The sequence below is a fragment of the Antrostomus carolinensis genome, unplaced genomic scaffold (genome assembly GCF_000700745.2).
Source record: "Antrostomus carolinensis isolate BGI_N321 unplaced genomic scaffold, ASM70074v2 scaffold11546, whole genome shotgun sequence".
Classification (NCBI taxonomy): Eukaryota; Metazoa; Chordata; class Aves; order Caprimulgiformes; family Caprimulgidae; genus Antrostomus; species Antrostomus carolinensis.
In genome coordinates this window covers 22,444-42,649 of record NW_010322621.1, presented here as the reverse complement: position 1 = coordinate 42,649, position 20,206 = coordinate 22,444, and the positions used below count along the sequence as shown (strand labels likewise).

Below are 20,206 nucleotides of genomic sequence, written 5' to 3'. Positions count from 1 at the left end.
GGGCTTTTCCAATCCAGGCCATTCTGGGATCGTAGGTGTGCGTTAGCTCCGTTTAGGTGAATCCTCTTCTTGACACAGAGGAAATCTGCCCTCCCTGGTGACAGTACCGTGCTTATGGCCAAGTTATCAGTATGTGACAAGAAGAGACCATATGCTCATCAGTGGTTCGTTGCCAGAAGTCTTCTAATGGATATGTGTTCACATCAATATTGAAGAATATGTTCGTTTACATGGAGAGTAAGAGTATTACCTTCTGGAGTAGATTCCATAGCATATGTGTCCCCGCGCCGCAGGATTTACATCAATGTAATGAAAAAGGAATTGAAAGACATAATGCTTTAGAATGGCTCTTTTGAAACACCTTGAGAGTTGCAGATTTTGGAGCTTTATAGAGATATAAATATTTAGATACATGTGTCTTCAGTTTGTTCTTAGAAATGTGATGACTTGGAAATGGTTTGTTGCACTGGTTATGGAATACAATACAGCATGCATAGTCCATTGCATTACTCCTTTCCTGTATTTAAAAATAGAAATAGTGTGTGGAGAAGAAAAAAACAGAAAAAATAACAAAACAAAAAGCCAAAAACCCCCAAAATAAAGCAGAAACAGCAGTGGTCAGATGTTGCTGTGTATTCCTCCCCCTGGGTACAGTGCTGGGGCTGGATCCTCTGCAGCTCTGCATTACCCTGATCCTTCTGAAGTTCTCTTTTTTTATGGCAGTAGTTTTGTGTAGTTATTTTTCCCCAAGACATGCAAAATATATAGGTTAAAAAGTTAAACTACAGTGCAAACTAAATGCAACTCTTTCCACTAAACTTTATATACTGATTTTTATAGCAGCCGTTCCCAGCCTGGCTGAGTGCAGTGATGCAGAGCCTGGGGAGGGTCAAACACAGATCTGTCCTGTGCTGGGAGCAGACTGACAACACAAACACCAATTAGTTATCACTGTATTGAACAGGTCACAATTCTGCAAGGCTGGAATATGGTTTAAACAAAGAGCATCATCATCAGACAGACGTGTTATTTATTAGTAAAAATTCCCTTTGCTTGGGAAATCACTCAGTGAGGGCCGTACATTTCCCTTTCGAGTGGAAAGTTACACCTGGACTTCAGGATTCTGAGGTTTTTGTAGGAGTTTCCTCCTATAATAAAAATTGATTTCACCTTGTGTATGAATGCCCAGTTGTACACACCTCCATCAGTGGTGCTCCTGGAAGTCTGGGTCAGAGTTCTAGCCTTGCTGGGCTTCTGGATTAAATGTGTGTTTGAGATTTTGGGGAGGGGGGGATTGGGATTTCAGATTCATCGTGTGTAAACATTCCTTGTCTGCTTTGCAAGATTAAACCCCCGTCTTAAGGTTGGCTCCTCACAAACATAGAGATCATCTGTGCAGGGTGCTGGAGTCAGATTGTTTTATATAAAAAGAAGAGAGGAGCTGGTGCACACTCCAGGTGTTGCCAGGCGTCCTGAATAATATCCCAGACACAAAAATCCAAGTGTGGCAGTACTTTATTTCCTCCCTCACAGGCTGTTGCATTGTGCTTCTGCTCGTATGTGCTGTTTTCGTTTCATGTCATTGTGTAGCTTTTGTGTTGCCCTGTTGAGTAGCTTTTAATAATGTCACTTTTGCCCCTCTTTTTTTCCCTCTGGAAGCACAGAACAAAGGTTCCTGTGAGCGGCAGCCGCGGCAGGGAGGGGAATACTGACACAATGGTACTGGATTTACAGGGAGGAGTGATTCTAACCAAGCTTTATAATACCTTAATTATATTTGATGTGACCTAGCCCTTGACAATCTTGAATCTAAGGCTGTCAAACAGGATTTAAATAACACAAAGATTTCTGGACAGTGCCCACTACTGAGTTGTATTTCACTGTGTCAGTGAGAAAGTGAAGAGATTCTCTGGAAGTGAAGAGAGGGGTTTGTCTTGGGATTTTAATCTTTGGCTTAGTGTACCTGATTGGTAAAGCCAGGTTATTTCTCTGCTAAATTCTGCAGATGTGCTAGCAACAATATGTAAAACCCACTCAAGGGAATTAAGAAATAAATATTTTTAAAAGTATTTTATGAATCTGACTGGGGAAGGGGTTTCTATTTCTTACCTATGTTTTCTTAGTGACATGAATTTCATTTCAGGGCTCAGCAGATTCGTACACAAGCAGACCCTCAGACTCTGATGTCTCTTTGGAAGAAGATAGAGAAGCAATCCGCCAAGAGAGAGAACAGCAAGCAGCTATACAACTTGAAAGGGCAAAGGTGTGTTCTTTTCAACTTGAATAATAATTAAGTTATGCATCCTGATCTTTTGCCTAGTGCTCAAATTCACACTGTTGGTTTATAAGGGTGATGCTGTCTTTTGAAATAGTTTGGGAGTTGAATGAGGTTACCTGCAGACAAGGTGTTTGGGGGAATATAGTGTAAATATTCTGGTATAAATGGGGATCTTCTCTAGCGAGCTGAACTCTGCTGCCTGATGTGAAATTATGAGGTCTGAATTTTGATGTATTTGGCAAATGTCCTCTGCTAGGTTTTCAGTAGTTTGATACAACAAATCAATTATTGATTCAGAAAAGTTTCTGCTGTTTGTGATGTGTGTTTCTATTTGTAGTCCAAACCAGTAGCATTTGCTGTTAAGACTAATGTGAGTTACTGTGGAGCGCTGGATGAAGATGTTCCTGTCCCAAGCACTGCCATCTCTTTTGATGCCAAGGACTTCTTACACATTAAAGAGGTAAAACCAAGAAGTATTGAAAGGGAATCTTTTTACATGCCAAGGACTACGATTTGAACAGTCAGGGCTGAGCCATACCAGATTAAAAAAGAGACCCAAGAGCTGAGTAGATGCAGGAAAGCACAGCACAACCATCAGATTAGTGATGAGGTGGTGGCACTTCAGCCTTTTTAATGTTCCAGCACCCTGGGGTGGTTATCTTGCACTTTTTTAATGCTTGATGTTACTGACTTGTTGTTGGATTTTCATGTCACAGGAAGGAAATAACATCTTGCTATATTTTAAATATCCTTCAACTTGGTAGATTCAGATTCTATCCATCAAACAAAGTTTGTCATGAATTGGAGATGATGTAATAGAAAGGGATTCTATTGATCAGAAAGTGGAGTAGCACCAGGTTACACCAGGTCGTTGTAAAGCACCAGACAGGCTTGTAAGGGAGGAAATAAGACTTAGAATAATACAATAGGAAAAGAAAATATTGAAGAGGACAGATTAAAAAAAAAAGGAGAAAGGAATGGGAATAAATGAGTCCTAAGTATGTCTTTAGTAGAGAAAAATCCATTTTATTGCACATTGAGCATATTTCCTGCGATTCTTTATCTGAAGTGAGCCCTCTAAATTTGCATAAACCCCTGTTGTTTTGTACATTTGTGCATAGACTTGCAGCTTGCAAAAACATCTTTTTTCATCTCTGCATTCTGTGTTTGTTTTAGGATGTTTAATACTCATTTGTCTCTTTCTTTGACCATGTGTCCGTCATCGCTTCAGAGCACCGATCTCCCTCAGACTGAGCACATTTAGGAGGAAAACATTTGCTTCAGCACTCCAGAGAGAGGCAGAGATTGGTGGTAGACAGGGGTTTTGCTTTAAATTCCTTCTCCCTGAGAAGAGGAGAGGCAGTTGATTCCCTTGTTCCTTTTTCTCAATTTGCTGCAAACAGACAGAAGTTTGGTTTCGATTTTTTTCTTCATTTCTTTTGTGTGTTTTCTTCTCTTTAATATTTGTGTGGAACAGTGCTTTAACCCCAGCTGGGGAAGTGGAGCACTGAGTCTGAATCTGCCTGTCTCTGCATGCAGAATTACTTGCCCCAGCTCTTCGTTCCCCAAGAATGTGTTCTGTTCTGTCTAGCACCACACCTGAACAACTTTTATGTGCCATCTTCTAACCCTGCTTCCCATCTTTCTAGCCTACACTGTCCTGTGTAACCATTCAGGTAACTCTGTGCATCCCCATTAAAACACATATTTGATCTTGGCTTTCCTAGGATGTCGCTACCTTTATTGTCTGGCCAGTGATTGAATTTAACGTACTAAGCTCCCATTGTGCTCCCCTGTACGTTTTTCCAGAGAATTGTCCCAAGTCTTGGCATTCTGTGAGTTTTCTTTTAAGATCTAAATGGCCAGGATGGCATTGCCTCTAAGCTGTGAGCCATCTGCCTTACTGGTATTTGTCAGCTCTGCTAAGGGTTTAGCATTGTTTCTTTGTTAATGCTGAAACCTTCAGCTTGCACAAGGCTGTGGCTGTAACTCAGTAGGATTTCAGGAATGGTTCCCCATGCTGGAGTCTGTAGCAAAAAGACTTTAGAATCATTGAATCATGGAATAGTTTGGGTTGGAAGGGCCCTTAAAGCTCACCCAGTCCCAACCCCCCTGCCAGCAGCAGGGACACCTTCCACTAGACCAGGTTGCTCAAAGCCTCATCCAACCTGGCCACAAACACTTCCAGGGAGGGGGCATCCACAGCTTCTCTGGCCAACCTGGGACACTGGCTCACCTCCCTTTGCAGAATGTATTTTTCAGTGATCTGGCAGGCTCACTTGAAGCAGAACAAGTGTGGTTCCAGATTTTAGAATAATGCTACACTAGGTAAGAAGTAAGGTCACCCCGTCACCCCGCTGACAGGTTGAAACAGCAGCGGTAACTGATGAGCTGCTATATTGAGAACATGTCCTGTATGTCTCATCTGTCTCCCACAAGATTATACATTATGTGCTTACTTAAAAGATGAAGTGGCAACAATTACTGACAATGCAGAAGAAATCATGGGCATGGCAACCAGTAAGAATGAACTGTAGTCCTCCCACATGCTGAATGTGACGAATAACAGATGGGAGGTAATGACCTCATGCAAATAGCCCCACGTTCCTCGCTGCATCATCACCATTCATATTGTTCAGCTATTCCCAGCATAACGCTGATTCTAATCTCATGTCTAGAGGCACCACTCACAAGTCCATGACCTGCTAATGGAAGAAGGGTTCCTGTGTTCAAGCTGTACATTTAAAACCAAAACAGAATGGGTAATCCTCACAAGACTCTGGTTCTGCAGTGGTTTCAATCAGTTGATTTCCCTGATTTACAACAAGAGAATGTTAGATCCTGAAGTGTTTATTTTAAAGACTATAAATAGTTCTGTCAACTTAAGCAGAAGCAGCACATTTAGAATTAAGCTTTGCTTACTGACATTGTCTGAATCAGGGCCGTAGCAACGTGAAGAACACATTCTTAAATAGTTGAAATTATAAAATAACGGAACCTCTTGCAATAATTACAGCTATAGAAAGAGGACAGGTGTGTGAGATGAGGGTGTAAGGATTGCATTTCCCTTCACTGTATGTGTTAATATTCGTGTGGATGCATGGGTTAATAAAAAGGCTCATTTATTTGTCAAAGATGTCGAGGCTCTGTGTCCTTCAGAGATTTCAGTTAGGCACTGTTGTACCTTCGACTGCTGGGATATGCTATTCATGTGTTTCTGCAAGAACTTAAGTGCTTGAGAATGTGAGCTAAAAGAACTGTTCATTTTTAAGAGGAGATGTCTGTGATAACTTTTTCCTCAAGGCATGCAAACAGAATTGGTACTGTCGTGCTGATTTTAATTACTTGAAGGTCTGTTGTGAAAAGTAATGTTTTGTTTGAACACTGGAGTCCCTAACGAAGCGTAACAGAATATGAAGTTTTCAGATATTTTTCTTCAAAAGCTCTGCTGGCAGCCAGCTCCAACAAATCCTTTTCTGCTACAATATCCTCTATGATACCACTTTTCATCTCTCCATCATTAAAGTCAGGCTAGACTTTCAATAATGCAGAAAAATGTATGTTACTAAAGATTAATGATAAAATTAAATTTCATACATTCAGCTATATATTAAAATTTCTTCCTAAAGGTCAGTATTTCTTTAGCTGTCATAAATTTAAAAGTGTGTGCCTCCAAATAGTTTAGTTAATTCTAGGCAGCAGCACTATGAAAACCTCATTTGTAGAGAGGTGTCACGACTTTGGTTCGAGCCCTGCTGTAGCATTAACCTGATTCAGGTTGTTTAGTCCTTTGCTGGAGCTGATAAGTTTTTATGTTGTCTTGGATAAGTTGGTCTTTCTTTTTAGTTTCTAGAATGGGGTTTGTAGAGCTTTTCTACCACACAAGGTTTTTGCAAAGGAATAACATGTTTATAACATCCATACAAGTACCTGGAAAGGAAGAAGAAAAACTGGTGGTAGTGGTATTGATCTTTGGTGTAGACCATTAAATTTCACAAGGAACCGATAATGATGGTTTTGCTGGTGAGCTGAAGGTGTTATTTTTATGTTTGACTGCTTTATATGGCTGCTATGAGGTAGCCTGGGGCCTTGGTTCACCAGAAATTAGTTTAAATTCATTAAATCACCATCATACTGAGCACCTTAGTTGGTGACATCAGAGGAAAAGTCCCAGCAGGACGTGTTGGGGCAGTTAAAGAGATGAGCCAGTACTGTCACAGATAATGCCACTTCCCACTCTGTGGCTGCAGAGAAGACCTCAGTCTTTGACTGACACCTTTTAACTTAAGTTAAATTCACACAAATTATCCAGCATTCAGACACCAGTGTGAGTTCAGACACCAGTGTGAGGTTGGTGTCGTTGACCAGTATGGCGTTAAGGATTGTGAATAACAAAATAAGGGAGTTCTGGACATGGAGCATTTTGAAACAGGAGCCAGTAACTTTTCTGTGTTCCAGAAATATAATAACGACTGGTGGATAGGAAGGCTGGTGAAGGAGGGCTGCGAGATTGGCTTCATTCCAAGCCCACTTAGACTGGAGAACATCCGCATTCAACAGGAGCAGAAGAGAGGACGTTTCCATGGAGGGTAAGAATGCTGTAACCTTTTAAAATCATTTAAAATCGTTTCTGACACCGGATAATATTTTTCAAAGGTCACTTGATTCTTGTTTTATTGCAGTGCATTTGCAGGAGTGTTTGATTTGGGATTGCAAATGAAAATACATATTTGCAGAGAATAGATGTGTTAGGTATTGACAATGAGAAACAAGAAAAAAATGTGTATTGACTTTAGGAAAGATCAGTAACACAGTATGAGTGGTAATGACAGAAATTTCTCAAGGGCTAGAGCTTTAAGTCCCCGTGGGTTTAATTCAACTTGCTGCTCCAAGGCTGCCAGATTTTTTTCCCAACTGTTACATTCTTATATTTGTGGGTTTTTTCCTTCTTTTTTTCTTTGTCTTCATTTTGGCCAAAACTTGACTTACCAAACTAGGAGATGAGCTTTGTCATTCGACTTCCTTTGTTCTTCATCTTCCAGCCTGACCATTCTATCTCTCCACACTGCTAGAGCTGGAGATTGCAAACCCCTGGAAAAATATAAACTTAGTTACGGGTCTAGGAAGTAGACCTGATTTCTCCTAAGAGAGAAATTAAGATTTCTTACTCAGAAAGAGTAATCTCACTAAGATTTCTCATTTCTCATCTTAGTTCAGACACTGAAGTCACTCTTCTGTTGGCTGAGTACACAAAATACTTTTCTCTTTTTTTTTTTTTTTTTAATTAGTTTACTACTAGCATATTGTTCCCATTAATTGAAAACTAAATTTAAATGTTCACACAGATAACAAGGACAACAAAACCTTTAGTGCTGCAGAGTAGAGAGACATGAGCCAGTTGGATCTGGACCTCACAGATAGCAGTAGGAGGAGTATAATTTAGCCTGTATAATACTGTCAGGGAATTGGCATAGTAATATACTTAATCAAGGTCAGGAATCATTTCAAGTATAAACCAGCTGGGAAAATGTTTTAAGAATGAGGGAACAACATTAACTGTGCTTTTCCCACACTGCTTTTACAGTTTTAGAAATAGCATCAGAGGAAGCCAATGTATCTGAATGTACAGAGAGATCATCTAGTTCAGAGAGATGGACACTTACAGAGTATTTAGGATACTCTTTCAGATAAAACATATTAGAAGAATTCTCTGCTTGTGTGAATGGGCATGACTCCACCTATGGAGAGTATTAGGAATGAAATCAAGTATGAGAGAGAGGGGGGAGATATTGTAAAGAATATCTGTTAAGATTTCAAGTAGTTTGCACTAACACTCCTGGATTTGTGTGATAAATTCGAACATAATGTATAATGATAAAATAGTTTATTTTTAGCACCTTTGTTGCATATATTCATATGGTGTCTGCAACTTAAGATTTCCTTAAAAGCTGTGACCAGCTGTGATGTTAAGGCTCCATGTGATGAAGACAAATTCTCATTTTGTCTGAGTAAAGCAGTGAAAAGTCACCTATTAAAGAGGGTTTCTAGAGTCCAGTATATGTTTGCAAAGGATTTGCCAAGTCCAGGGGTAAACAATCCCGGCTCTGGAGAGCACATGGCAGGAAAGCAAGGACAGAGTTCTGATTGGGACTAGTGTCCTCCTGCTTGTCAATCTGCATGTAAATAAAAATACTAAATACTGTGCTAATGATGTGGGTTGTACCGTGGGAGATCTCACCTGCAGTAATCAGTTCACTTAAACAGTTCTCTTCTTTCTGCTCTGAGCTCTCCTTCCCTCCTCCCATCTCCTCCTCAGCTGCTTGTGCAATGAGCTGAATTAGAGACCTGGTTCACCTGAACATCTTCCTCCTCCCCAAACCAGTTTCCTGTCCCAGTCTGCTGTGGGTTTGTGCTGGGTGCATCACACAGGGAGAGGAGAGCAGGGCTCCGGGGCAGAACGGCCTGGCTGGAAGCAGGGAGGTACAGGGAATGGAAAAAGGAGCTGCTTACACCAGTGCTGCTACACAGCAAAAGCTATTTTGGCCAAGGGCATCCTGGTTTGTACCAAAAATAGTGTGGCCAGTAGGATCAGGGAAGTTCTCTTCCCACTGCCCTGGGCACTGGTGAGGCCGCAGCTGGAGTGCTGGGTTCAGTGTTGGGCCCCTGAGTCCAAGAAGGACATGGAGGTGCTGGAGCGTGTCCAGAGAAGGGCAACGGAGCTGGGGAAGGGTCTGGAGCACAAGTGTGCTGAGTTCCCTTGTGGCTGAGGGAACTGGGGGTGTTGAGCCTGGAGAAAAGGAGGCTGAGGGGAGACCTTGTGGCTCTGTGCAAGTCCCTTGGAGGAGGGTGGAGAGAGGTGGGGGTGGGTCTGTTCAACCAAGGCCCAAGGGACAGGACAAGAGGAAATGGGCTCCAGTTGTGGCCAGGGCAGTTGAGATGGGATGTGAGGAAGAATTTCTTTGCTGCAAGGGTTCTGAGGCATTGGAAGGGGTTGCCCAGGGCAGTGGTGGAGTCCCCATCCCTGGAGGGATTGAAGAGTCGTGTAGACATAGTGCCGAGGGACATGGGTTAGTCATAGGGGACTGGTCAGTGTTGGGTTCATGGTTGGACCTGATGATCTTAAAGGTCTTTTCCAACCACTATGATTCTATGATTCTATTAAAACCACTAGTTGAGATCCCAAACCTCCCAAGACATCTGTCAGGCTAGTTATATGTCCTGGTAGAGGGACTCAGCAAGGCAGAGGAGTGGAGGTCTGTTAATTACAGACACTTTGGTTTCCCCATGTCCCTGCCTGGTACTCATCACCTCTCACTTCAGAGGAAGCTTCCTTGGAGCACAGCTGTGGGTGAAGACTCTCATTAACCATGTGGTTTCTCATGGGGCAGTTTCTCATTGCTGTTGCCTAAAACCTCACCCATTTCCATCTCTGGGCACTGGGTGTTAATGGGGCTCTTCCTGATACCATAGGAAATCAAGTGGAAATTCTTCTTCAAGTCTGGGAGAGATGGTTTCTGGCACATTTCGAGCCACACCCACTTCCACGGGTAAGACAGAATTTTATTTAAGGAAACTCTTGCTATTTTTAATACTTCTATTTAAAAAAAAACGTGTATGAAAAACGCAAGTTTCCCCCCTTTGCTGACTTATTAAGACATTTTACAGAAAAGTGCTTGTGTGCGGAGGTGGATAAAGACATGCAGTCTTTTTCTAGACATGTGGTGGTTGCTAAGGGACTGGGGGGAAAAAAAGTCTCGGGAAAAGTGGCAGCTGCCCCCAGAATGGACTGAATGACCAATTTAAACAGGGCTGAGCAAAAGGTGCACTGAGAGAAATCGAAAGTGCATTGACAAAGGGATTTTTGTTTGCAAGTGTTGTGGTTGTTTTACACATTGTTTGTTTTTTTAACCAAGTTCTCATTTGGTCTTTTAGCAAAACAGAAACAAAAAGTGGTAAGTAGTACTTTTGTTTCCATTTTATTTAATTCTAATATGTAACTCCCAGGATTTTCACATGGATCTTCTTTGGTTAATGATCTGAAGGGTTGTTTTCTTCTTCTAGACAGAACACATTCCCCCATATGATGTCGTACCATCGATGAGACCTGTTGTCTTGGTGGGTCCATCACTGAAAGGCTATGAGGTATGTATTCCACCTATTTGCAGTTAGTATTTTCTTATCCATAATCTTCCTTAGTACATTCAGTGTCCAGTGCAACTGTTTTATGATAATTTAAAGTGATCTTAGCTTAAATAATTGTCAAAAATGTTGTATAGAAACTAAGAGCGTAGTTTGCACTGTTTGGGTGAGGTACCAGCTGAATTTTTTTCTACCTTGCAGCAGTGTCTGTTACTGGTGATGTCTCAGCTGAAGGGTGGGTAAGATAAATACACTGGCACTCTCTTTGCAGTTTTACTGCTTTAAACACAGTGCCTATCCATTGTTTTCTGTCCAGTTATTCTTGATTAAATCAAGAAATCTCTTTTTAGAGACTTCCTGTCCACTACAACAAAAAGTTGGAGCAGTCAGTTTAAATGAACTCGCTGGACTTCTGTATACGTGTAAAATTCTAGTCAAACTAGCATATGCTTTGAACTTAATTAGCAAAGATTTTCAAGAATCTTCTCCATTGTTCTGCTTTTTGCACTGATGAAAACTTTATAACTTCCTGTGAAACTCAAGTGTTGGCAAATGAAGTAGCTGGACTATTGCAGCACGTTCAGTTTTGTTCTCCAGCACCTGAAACCAAATATGGGAACTGATGCTTCTTATTATTTCAGCCTATTTTCTTGACACTTATTTTTTTTAAGATTATATATATATTTATATATATATACACTGAACCCTTCTAAATTATTTCCCTCTGGTCAGTGTGAAGTAGGTATGATCACACCCACAGATAAAGAGGACACCCATTTTTCAAGACTGCTGCAGATTCAAATGAGCATTTAACACGTGCTAAACGAGCATAGGCTTTTAGCAGGACATTTTGGTGAACTTAACCATCTGTTCAGTGTTTGGCTGCATGAGGAACTTAATGAACATGAACATAAAATCAAAGATACACTTCATTTAGCTTAATTAATGTGGTTAGTACTTTATAGGGTATTATTAAACATATTGGAATGGTTAGTAAACATACTGGAAGATTACAATATGGTATCTTTATTAGCAGAATGTAGTATTCTTGATTTTTTTTGTTGTAAGAATGATTGCAAGTGTAGTTTAACAAAGCAAGAATGAGGTATTTCACATTCTACTCTCTGCCTTTTAATTTTATGGTGATGTTTCTTGACAAGAATAAATTTGATCCATTGATTTCCATGGTGCTGCACCACAGATTAATTTGCTTAGGGACTCTGAAGATTGGCTCTTTGTTAATATATACCTCTGCAATATGCCATCCCACCTTTGTTTAAGAAAATAATACTAAACATGACATCTTGAATATATAAAGGGGTATAAATGGTAATGCAGTTTGAATATTAATTTCAGTTACAAATAGTGGTCTATATAACAGGAACACATTGATCTTCCTTTGTAACCTACATGGGAAAATTCTTTTGACTATTTTTTTTTTTCAGACTAAATTCTGAAAAGAATCATTTTGAAAGATAACCTAGGGAAAAATAAACTGCCAGAGGGCTGGGAACTTTGATTAAGTTCCTGTCTAGACTGGCAGATAATAGATGTCAACCTGAGTTGTCCTGGAAAGGACAAGGAGCTCGTTCAATAAAGTAGCTGCCAGCTGTTGGGGCTGAGCATCTCTTGGATGTTTTACCATGTACAGGAATGGAAGCATCCATTTTTGTATGCCTCTCTGAGAAGAGTTTTTCTCTTCTGATAAAATTAAGCCAGTTCTAATAATGTTATTGTAGGAAAAAAAACAAATGGGTCTATTCAACCCGAAGAGCCCCATATGCTTTTGCTGTGCTCTGAAGCCTGTTGGGAATGGTATTGCTATGGAAGGTGGTGAGGTATGCTCTGATGCCTCGGTGCAAGTCAAGACAAGAGCAGGAAGAGTGACAGCTCTCACATCCTCCGTGCCACATTTTGGAGAATGAGTCAGAAAACTTGCAAGGATTTATTACAAAGCGTGCTGCCAAGAGCATGACAATTAAATGATTGCTGCCTATAAAAGGGATTGATTGTTGGCAGTATCCTTACCTTCTACTTACCTCTTTTCTTACTTTTGACTTCTTTTTCTCCCTTTGAATCCTCCCTGTTCAATCTTCCTCACCTCTGCAAAGGTGACAGACATGATGCAGAAAGCTCTCTTTGACTTCCTGAAGCACAGGTTTGATGGGAGGTGAGAAATACTGTCCTGTTCATCCTTTTTTTTTCCCCCATGTGTTACTAACATTTTAGTGATTTTTTTTTTTAAATGCCAGAGGGTTGATGCATGTTCAAAACTGATTTACTGGCTTTGTATCAACACTGAAATGCAGCTAGCTGTGGGGTGGACACAGCTAATATATTATTAGAAGTGCATGTATCTTTGTTATCTGCTGTGTCTAGTAGGATTTCTTAGGTTGAACAGAATAATGCTGCCTCATTATCTTACCAGCCTGTAGTTACAGGAGAAATCTCAATGAAAGGTGATTGGGGCACATAGAAAAGTGCCAAAATATCTTTAAAGATATAAAGATATTATATTACCAGGCTTGGGTTTTTAATGTTGCCCTGGTTTTAATGGTGCCCCTTGTTCAGCCTGCTCTGCTCTTGTAAGGCCCCACCTGGAGTACTGCGTCCAGTTCTGGAGCCCCCATCACAAGAGAGACCTGGAGCAGCTGGAACAAGTCCAGAGGAGGCCACCAGGATGATGGGAGGGCTGGAGCAGCTCTGCTGTGAGGACAGGCTGAGAGAGTTGGGGCTGTTCAGCCTGGAGAAGAGAAGGCTCCAGGGAGATCTTATAGCGGCCTCCCAGTACCTGAAGGGGCTACAAGAAAGCTGGGGAAGGACTTTTCATAAGGGCAGTTAATGACAAAACAAGGGGAAATGGGTTTAAGCTGAAAGAGGGGAGGTTTAGATTAGATATTAGGAAGAAATTCTTCACTGTGAGGGTGATGAGACAGTGTCCCAGGTTGCCCAAGGAAGTTGTAGATGCCCCCTCCCTGGAAGTGTTCTCGGCCAGGCTGGATGAGGCTTTGAGCAACCTGGTCTAGTGGAAGGTGTCCCTGCTGATGGCAGGGGGAGGTTGGGACTGGATGATCTTTAAGGTCCCTTCCAATCCAAACCATTCTATGATTCTGTGAGTTGGAAGGAAACTCTGCCCTTTGGCAGAGCCCAGCTCCTGGCTCCCTGCTGTCCCCCTTCCCTCCCGAGCTCCCAGGCTGCTGCTCTGCAGCCTTGAGCTGGCTGCATGTTGGGTCAATTGAACTGAGTGAATTGCTGTTATTTTTTTTCAAAGAACTACCCAGTTCCTTTCATATCCTGGAACAGTTGAGAAAGCATGACTGATTGCACTTAAAAATGCAGTTTTATTCACAGTCCTTTGGGAATATGAAAATTTCTTAACATTGGATACAAAAGTGTGTACTGCTGGACCAGCTCAGCCAGCTGCTGAAGTGTGCAGACAGCAGATATAAGTGCCTCTTGATTTTATTTTGAAGTTTCTCTATTTAGGATATATTCATTCCAGCACCTTTTGGGGAAATTCCAGGCTCTTGTACAGCAGAATCTTCTCTAAATAAAACTAATCATCAGAAACAACAGATTTCAACCAGGTGCAGTAACGGTGCTTCAAACCAACACCTAAGAAAAAATAAACTCTTAAATATTCTCAGTGGTCAAAAATACTTCAAAAAGCAGTTTGAAGAAGGAAATGCTGAGAAGGAAAATACAGAAGAAAGTGTGTCAGAGCTTCAGAAATTGTAGGGAGGGTTCATCTTGTTCAGCTGGAACACAGAGAACATTTCCTGATGAGCTGTGAGAGGGATAATTTGGATTTCTTTGCTAGGAATGTGGGCTTGGTCCATGACATCTCTTCCTTTCCACTGGAGCTCGTCAGTAGTTGTAGGTGACTGCTACATCTTTGGGGTGTTCTGCCCTTCCTTCACCCTAGTTTCTTCAGTATATTCGAACTGCATGAAGAGAAGCTTACACTGTGCCTAGCTAGTGTGTGACAGTAAGTCAGGTTTGAAAATACCTAAAACATTGGCACTAGGACATAATAAATAGTGAAAATAGTAGTGTCTGGTGTTCAGAAGAGGTAGAGTAGGATTTATGGTCAAGGAACCTTTTGGGGTGCAGTGAGGAGACAGTGGTGCTGAACTAACTTAGCAAATAAGATGATCAAGTGTGCAAAACATCTCATCTCCTCCCCTATTTTTAATTGCCCAGCTCAAGTGATTTTTAGCAGATTCTACAAACATAGTGATAGATTGAAAACCCGCCAGATGAAGCACTGTGCGTGGCAGCCCTGCAGGTCAATTTGTCATTTTTCTGAGCTGTTCCTGTCATCCTGAGCATCCTGTCAGTACCTCCTCTCCCTGCTCTGGTTCCACTGCAGCTCATCCCATGAGCTCTGCTGCCTGTTTGTGCTCCATGTAGGTACAAACCTGCAGCGTACGGTCTCTTCCAGCGGTTGGCATGTGTCCTGTCAGCTTTGCATATGCCAGTGGTAACGGAGAGTCATTGTTTTCAGTAGGAAACCATGGCAACTGGGAGGGATAAGTCATCTCCAGTTGCCACGATGTGATTGCTATGAATATATCCTTTATGATGTATATTTTTATACCCCATATGAGAATGTACTCAGCAGAGGCCTGATCCGTGAAGATCAGCAAGTGTTTAAATACAGGGAGGAAAATGTAAAGCACACTTAGACTTTACACACACTTAGACACATTTAGGCTGCTTCATGTGATGGGAGCCAGGACTGCTCCTTGCCTTGCTCTTCTGTCTTTTCCCCCACTGTGCCCTTGGTCTTCAAAGAGGGGTAAAGGGAGAGATCCTGCCTGAAGTGAGGTTGGTTGTTTTTTTGGAAATCTTGTTGCTATTAGCAATATTGGCAACTAGATCAGGTAGAAGTATGAAATTTCAGCATTGAAAAAGTTAAATGCCATGAGCAAGCTGATCCAATTGACTTTAACTCTGAGTAACTTTAGAAAAATGAGATAAATTCCTTTTCAGGCACCTCAGCTGCTTCTTGGTCCTTCTGCCACCTCTTGTGACTTTGCAGTCTTCCTCCCCCACCCCACTTTCCTTTTTCTTTTTTCCCCATCTCTTCTGCAGTTTTGTGACAGGTCCACATTGCCAAGAAGAAAAATGACTGTCCAAGGAGGAGCTTTTCAAAAGATTTCAGTTAAGACTGGAACTAGCAGGACTCTTTTCCTACCTCCTAACACACTTGGCTTCTGTCAGCTCCTCCTTTTGTCACGGCAACATCCTCTTTGGGCCAGTGAGCTAAAGGAAAGGCCTGAGGGCTGCGTGGTGCAGGTCAGCTGAAAAGAGTCTGCTAAAGCTTGGCTGGCACAAGGCATTCAGGGAATGGCTGCTGCAGAGGCTCTGAGGGCATCATTTTCTGAATGCATTGTGTTTAATCACTCACTGTTGCTTAGACCAAGCCTGACTCTGTGCACCACGTAAACAAAATATAGCAAAGGCACATTTTTTTTCTTAACATCTTTCAGCAGCAGTGATATTTAGGATGACTTCTTACTCAGGAAGAATGAAGTGCTTCTTATACGGAATCGTAGAATCATGGGATGTTGTGAGCTGGAAGGGACCCACAAGGATCATTGAGTCCAATTCCTGTCCCTGCCCAGGACAATCCCAACATTCAGGCCATGTCCCTGAGGGCCTTGGCCAAATCTGGCACAGTAGGTGAGCGTTTGTGGTCCTTTCTCCATGACACAGCTCTGATTCCAGCAGTCAGAGACCTAGGAGCTTCCTCAGCCAGAGGTGTGGTCCAGACCGTGTTTTATCATCACCTCTAGACCCATGATCCATTAATTTCTCCCATTTCTTTTCAAAACTCATTTATACTTTTGATCTCCACTGTATTTTCTGGTCATAAATTTGTGTATTATGTAGAAAAATACTTGCGCTACTTTTTAACTCTCCGTCTGATAATTTCACTTGGAGCTGCATAAATCTTACCTTGTGTGGAATGGCTGATAGTCATTTCCAGCCTGCTTTCTTTTCATTATTCATGGCTCTTTGGCTCATCACAGTCCTCCCAAATGGATTCTGTGAAGTGATTCTGTGATCTTTGTTCTATAACCTTTTGTCTCTTGTCAGCTGACTGAGAGATCAAGTGAAAAAACCCCACCTTCTTTAAGTTAAAGAGGAGGCTCCAGCTGTTCAGATAGCTGTGGCTCAGCTTGCTTTTCTCCTGGTCAACCACGAGCCAAGTCCTTTATCCCTGTCTGGAGAAGGAGAGTGCCTGTTGGAGGACCAATCTCCCAAAGCAAGCAGCTCTGTTTAGTGACTCACAGATATGAGTGACGTGATCTGCTCAACATGTCCAAACATGGCCCTTCCTTACCTCTCAGCAACGCCAGGTTTCATCAATACTTCCACCACCTGGGAGGAGAAGTGCTCTTACTCTCCTGACTCTCTTGTTCTGTACGCCCTGTGACGCTCATAACTTGTAGTATTGATGGTATTGTGTAAATTTGTGTAGGAGATGAGTGAGCTGGGGAGGAGAAAAGCTAACTAATGTATTAAGTAGAATAGCAGAAACTATGTGCAAGAGTCTACAGTAGTGTGGGGAATAGGAAATACCGTTCAGTTATGCAGCATTACTCTTAATTGTTCTTTAACGATGGTATAAGTCAGCTATAAAACATGTCTGAGTGGTATTTTATGGTATTTGCACTTTGGAATGGAATGTAGCTGTAAATCATGCACAGTGCTTTGAAAATTTGACTCCTGTGTTTTTGTTCTGTCCTGTGTTCTTACTCATAGGATATCAATAACTAGAGTGACAGCTGACATTTCTCTTGCTAAGAGGTCTGTTCTAAATAATCCAAGCAAGAGGGCAATAATTGAGCGGTCAAATACAAGATCCAGTTTAGGTAAGACATCGACAGAGATGTAATCCTCAACGTGGTTACCTGCTGGAGGAAAGTGACAGGATTTCAGCCTTCAAGACATCAGCAGTACTGCAATTTTGAATGTATCTACAGCATTTTAATGTATATTTCTGTATTTCACCTATTCAAACGGGAGACAAATTTTGCCTGACTGAGGAGCGGTAACAGAGCACAACGTACCACGTTAGCCTTGCATTAAGCAATTATTTGGGCAGGAGCAAGCAGTATTACAGCTGTTATTTGCACAAGATGAGTTAGGAGCCTGCAGTCAGAATATGTGTTCAATGCTGTTCCCTCCCAAGGAGAGCTGGCCTCACAGCTCCCTCTTCCCAACCCTGGGCTTTTAATTCCACATCACAAGGTGCCGAAGAGCTTTCACCTTGTCCAGCCGAGAAGGAAGCATGTTCTTGTCCCTGACCCTGGGACTGGTTTTGTATTTCATGTTGAACAGCTACAGCTTAATTTTGCTGTCTAGCCATGAGAGTCTGGGTCTTCCCACTCTCTTCTCACAGTGCCATGACTGCTGAGTTACACTGGGCTCAGGAACTTTTCTTATTTTTAATTTATTTTATTTTATTTATCTTTCACAAGGAATGGGAATTTGTGTGTAGTATATGCATGCCAATGACCTGGTCTTTGGGACACCATCCTAGGAAGTAGCAGGAGTTGCTTTTCAGTCTTCTTGGGAAGAAAAGGCTCTTAAAACCAGTTCTCTGAGATCCTGAGTGACTGTTTGAACTAGAGGTATAAGTTGTAGGACGCTTCACTTCTCATTGGCTTTCTAGTACAGGAGTAGGCACCCCAAAATTAAGTGCTGCAGAGGTGAGTACTAAATCTTCCTGTGCCTGTGAACATGCATTGCTCTGTGGAATAGCTCGTAGGCAAATGAAATGCATGTGAGTTGCTAACACACAGCTCTTCTGTGCTTTGCTGGTATAACTTACAGGCTTCAATTTATGCTGAGTTTATCTGTTTAAAATTCGTCACATGCATGTGAATGATGAAGAAGGCTTAGAACAATGAATATCAGAAATATAATTTACATGGAAATAAATCTCTCCTTTTTTCTTCAGACAAAAGTGCTGTGGTGTGAACGTTGCCATTAGTGGTTTTTTAAATAGTACCCTGTCAGTTATTTAACATAAACAATTTTTTTGTGGTTATTGAATTAGGAGGTCACAGTTCTGCTTTTCATACAGACTCTTCTTTAAGTTAAATCAGAATTACAGTCTGAGAACAAAAAAAAATTAAAGAAATATCCATACATCACTTGCTGTCTAAAATAAAAAGCCTTGTGATGCCTAAGCTACTTAGCAGATTTTGAAAACAAGCTTAAGTCTATTTTGTGTTAATAGGAACATGCATTTAATTGTACCCAATGTTTAAATACACTGATACTATAAAGGAACATAGTATGTGTAGTTTTTCAGGCAATGGAATTGGTATTATTTAGGTAATATTTATTTAAAATAACTAGTAATAGGTAAGTTTATACTGAATAATAGGTTATTTTATAGAAATTGCATTAATTCACACACAGAGTTCAAATACTGAATGTTTACAGTCTGTGAAAATGAGTGAGTGATGGTATTTTTGTCTAGGTAATGCTGGGGCTGAATGAACCTGTTTTATTTTCCTTTACTAGCTGAAGTTCAGAGTGAAATTGAAAGAATCTTTGAGCTGGCAAGGTCTTTACAACTGGTTGTCCTGGACGCAGACACTATCAATCACCCTGCACAACTTATCAAGACATCTTTAGCACCAATTATTGTCCACGTTAAAGTGTCTTCTCCAAAGGTAACATATCTCATCCTTAAAATACCATGCCTTTGAGAGGGACCTGGAGGGCAGTGTGGGGGTGAGCAGTGTGGTATCTGCACCTGAAGAAATTCAAAGTGAGGTGAAGAGAAAGAAAGTGAAATTTTTAGATGGAGGTGTCTTGACGGATAACAGGTTGGACAGCAGTGAGCAGGGTGCCCTTACAGCAGAGAATCAGCTGCATGTTGGGCTGTAGGAGGAAAGATGGGTCAATCCTGGTTCAGAGGGGTGGTGGGATCTCCTTGGAAATGTTCAAAATTCAAAACTCAGCTGGATGAGGACCTGAGCAGTCTGATCCAGCTGACCTTACTTTGAGTGAGGGGTTGGCACAGAGACCTCTAGAGGTCCTTCGACTTAAAAAATATCCTGTTCTATGAGCCTGCAATTTTCTTTGAGACTATACAGAGAAATAATTTAAGATTCCTAAGTTTTCCACCCCTAAAATTCTAGTAATTAACTACAGTGGAATGAAAAAAAAGAGGGAATATGAATTGTGTGTGTGACCTTCTGTACCCAAAACGCACCTCAGAACAGATTAAGTCACAGCATTATTGCTACACATCATAACCTGCTGCTACTGTCGTGCTGCAGTCAATCCAGCATAATTCTTTATATATGTAATTTTGTGGTGCTCTAGAAGATTACATGTGTCAAAAATAACTTATTACTTCAAGTAGAATAAAGCAAAATCACCATTCATACTGCATTTGAAATATTTGCAAGGGATCAAATGGGATGCAGAGGGAAATGTGCACGGCTTTCAGGGAGGTTATCAGAAAGGTTGGTGCTTATATTCAAGGACAGTATTTTATCCATTTTGCTAAACATAATAGAGAGCTTCTGAACTTGGTAATCCTCCAATGGCACAAGGTTTATGGAGATACAGAATTCTGAAACTCACATTTTCTTCTTTTCCTCTATCAGGTTTTGCAGCGACTGATTAAATCTAGAGGAAAGTCACAAAGTAAACACTTGAATGTTCAGTTGGTGGCAGCTGATAAACTTGCACAATGCCCACCAGTAAGTACAGAAGAAAGGCTAAAGAGCTTGTGATACGTGGAGTTTTAAA

At 41.3% G+C, this 20,206-nt stretch overlaps 1 protein-coding gene across 2 annotated transcripts in view; it reads left to right on the top strand.

The window, feature by feature from the left end:
- The first annotated feature begins 2,139 nt into the window (after positions 1-2,139).
- Positions 2,140-20,206, top strand: part of LOC104526762 (voltage-dependent L-type calcium channel subunit beta-4) — a 31,369-nt gene continuing 13,302 nt past the window's right edge. The window contains exons 1-10 of one of the 2 annotated variants that reach the window (XM_029085533.1): positions 2,140-2,263; positions 2,616-2,738; positions 6,737-6,867; positions 9,749-9,825; positions 10,211-10,230; positions 10,340-10,420; positions 12,529-12,587; positions 17,192-17,301; positions 18,965-19,116; positions 20,062-20,157. In XM_029085533.1, coding sequence (XP_028941366.1) covers positions 9,786-9,825; positions 10,211-10,230; positions 10,340-10,420; positions 12,529-12,587; positions 17,192-17,301; positions 18,965-19,116; positions 20,062-20,157 — 558 coding nt within the window. In that variant the 5' untranslated portion in view covers positions 2,140-2,263; positions 2,616-2,738; positions 6,737-6,867; positions 9,749-9,785. The remainder of the gene's footprint in view (positions 2,264-2,615; positions 2,739-6,736; positions 6,868-9,748; positions 9,826-10,210; positions 10,231-10,339; positions 10,421-12,528; positions 12,588-17,191; positions 17,302-18,964; positions 19,117-20,061; positions 20,158-20,206) is intronic. The other variant, XM_010170309.2, reaches the window with a different exon arrangement.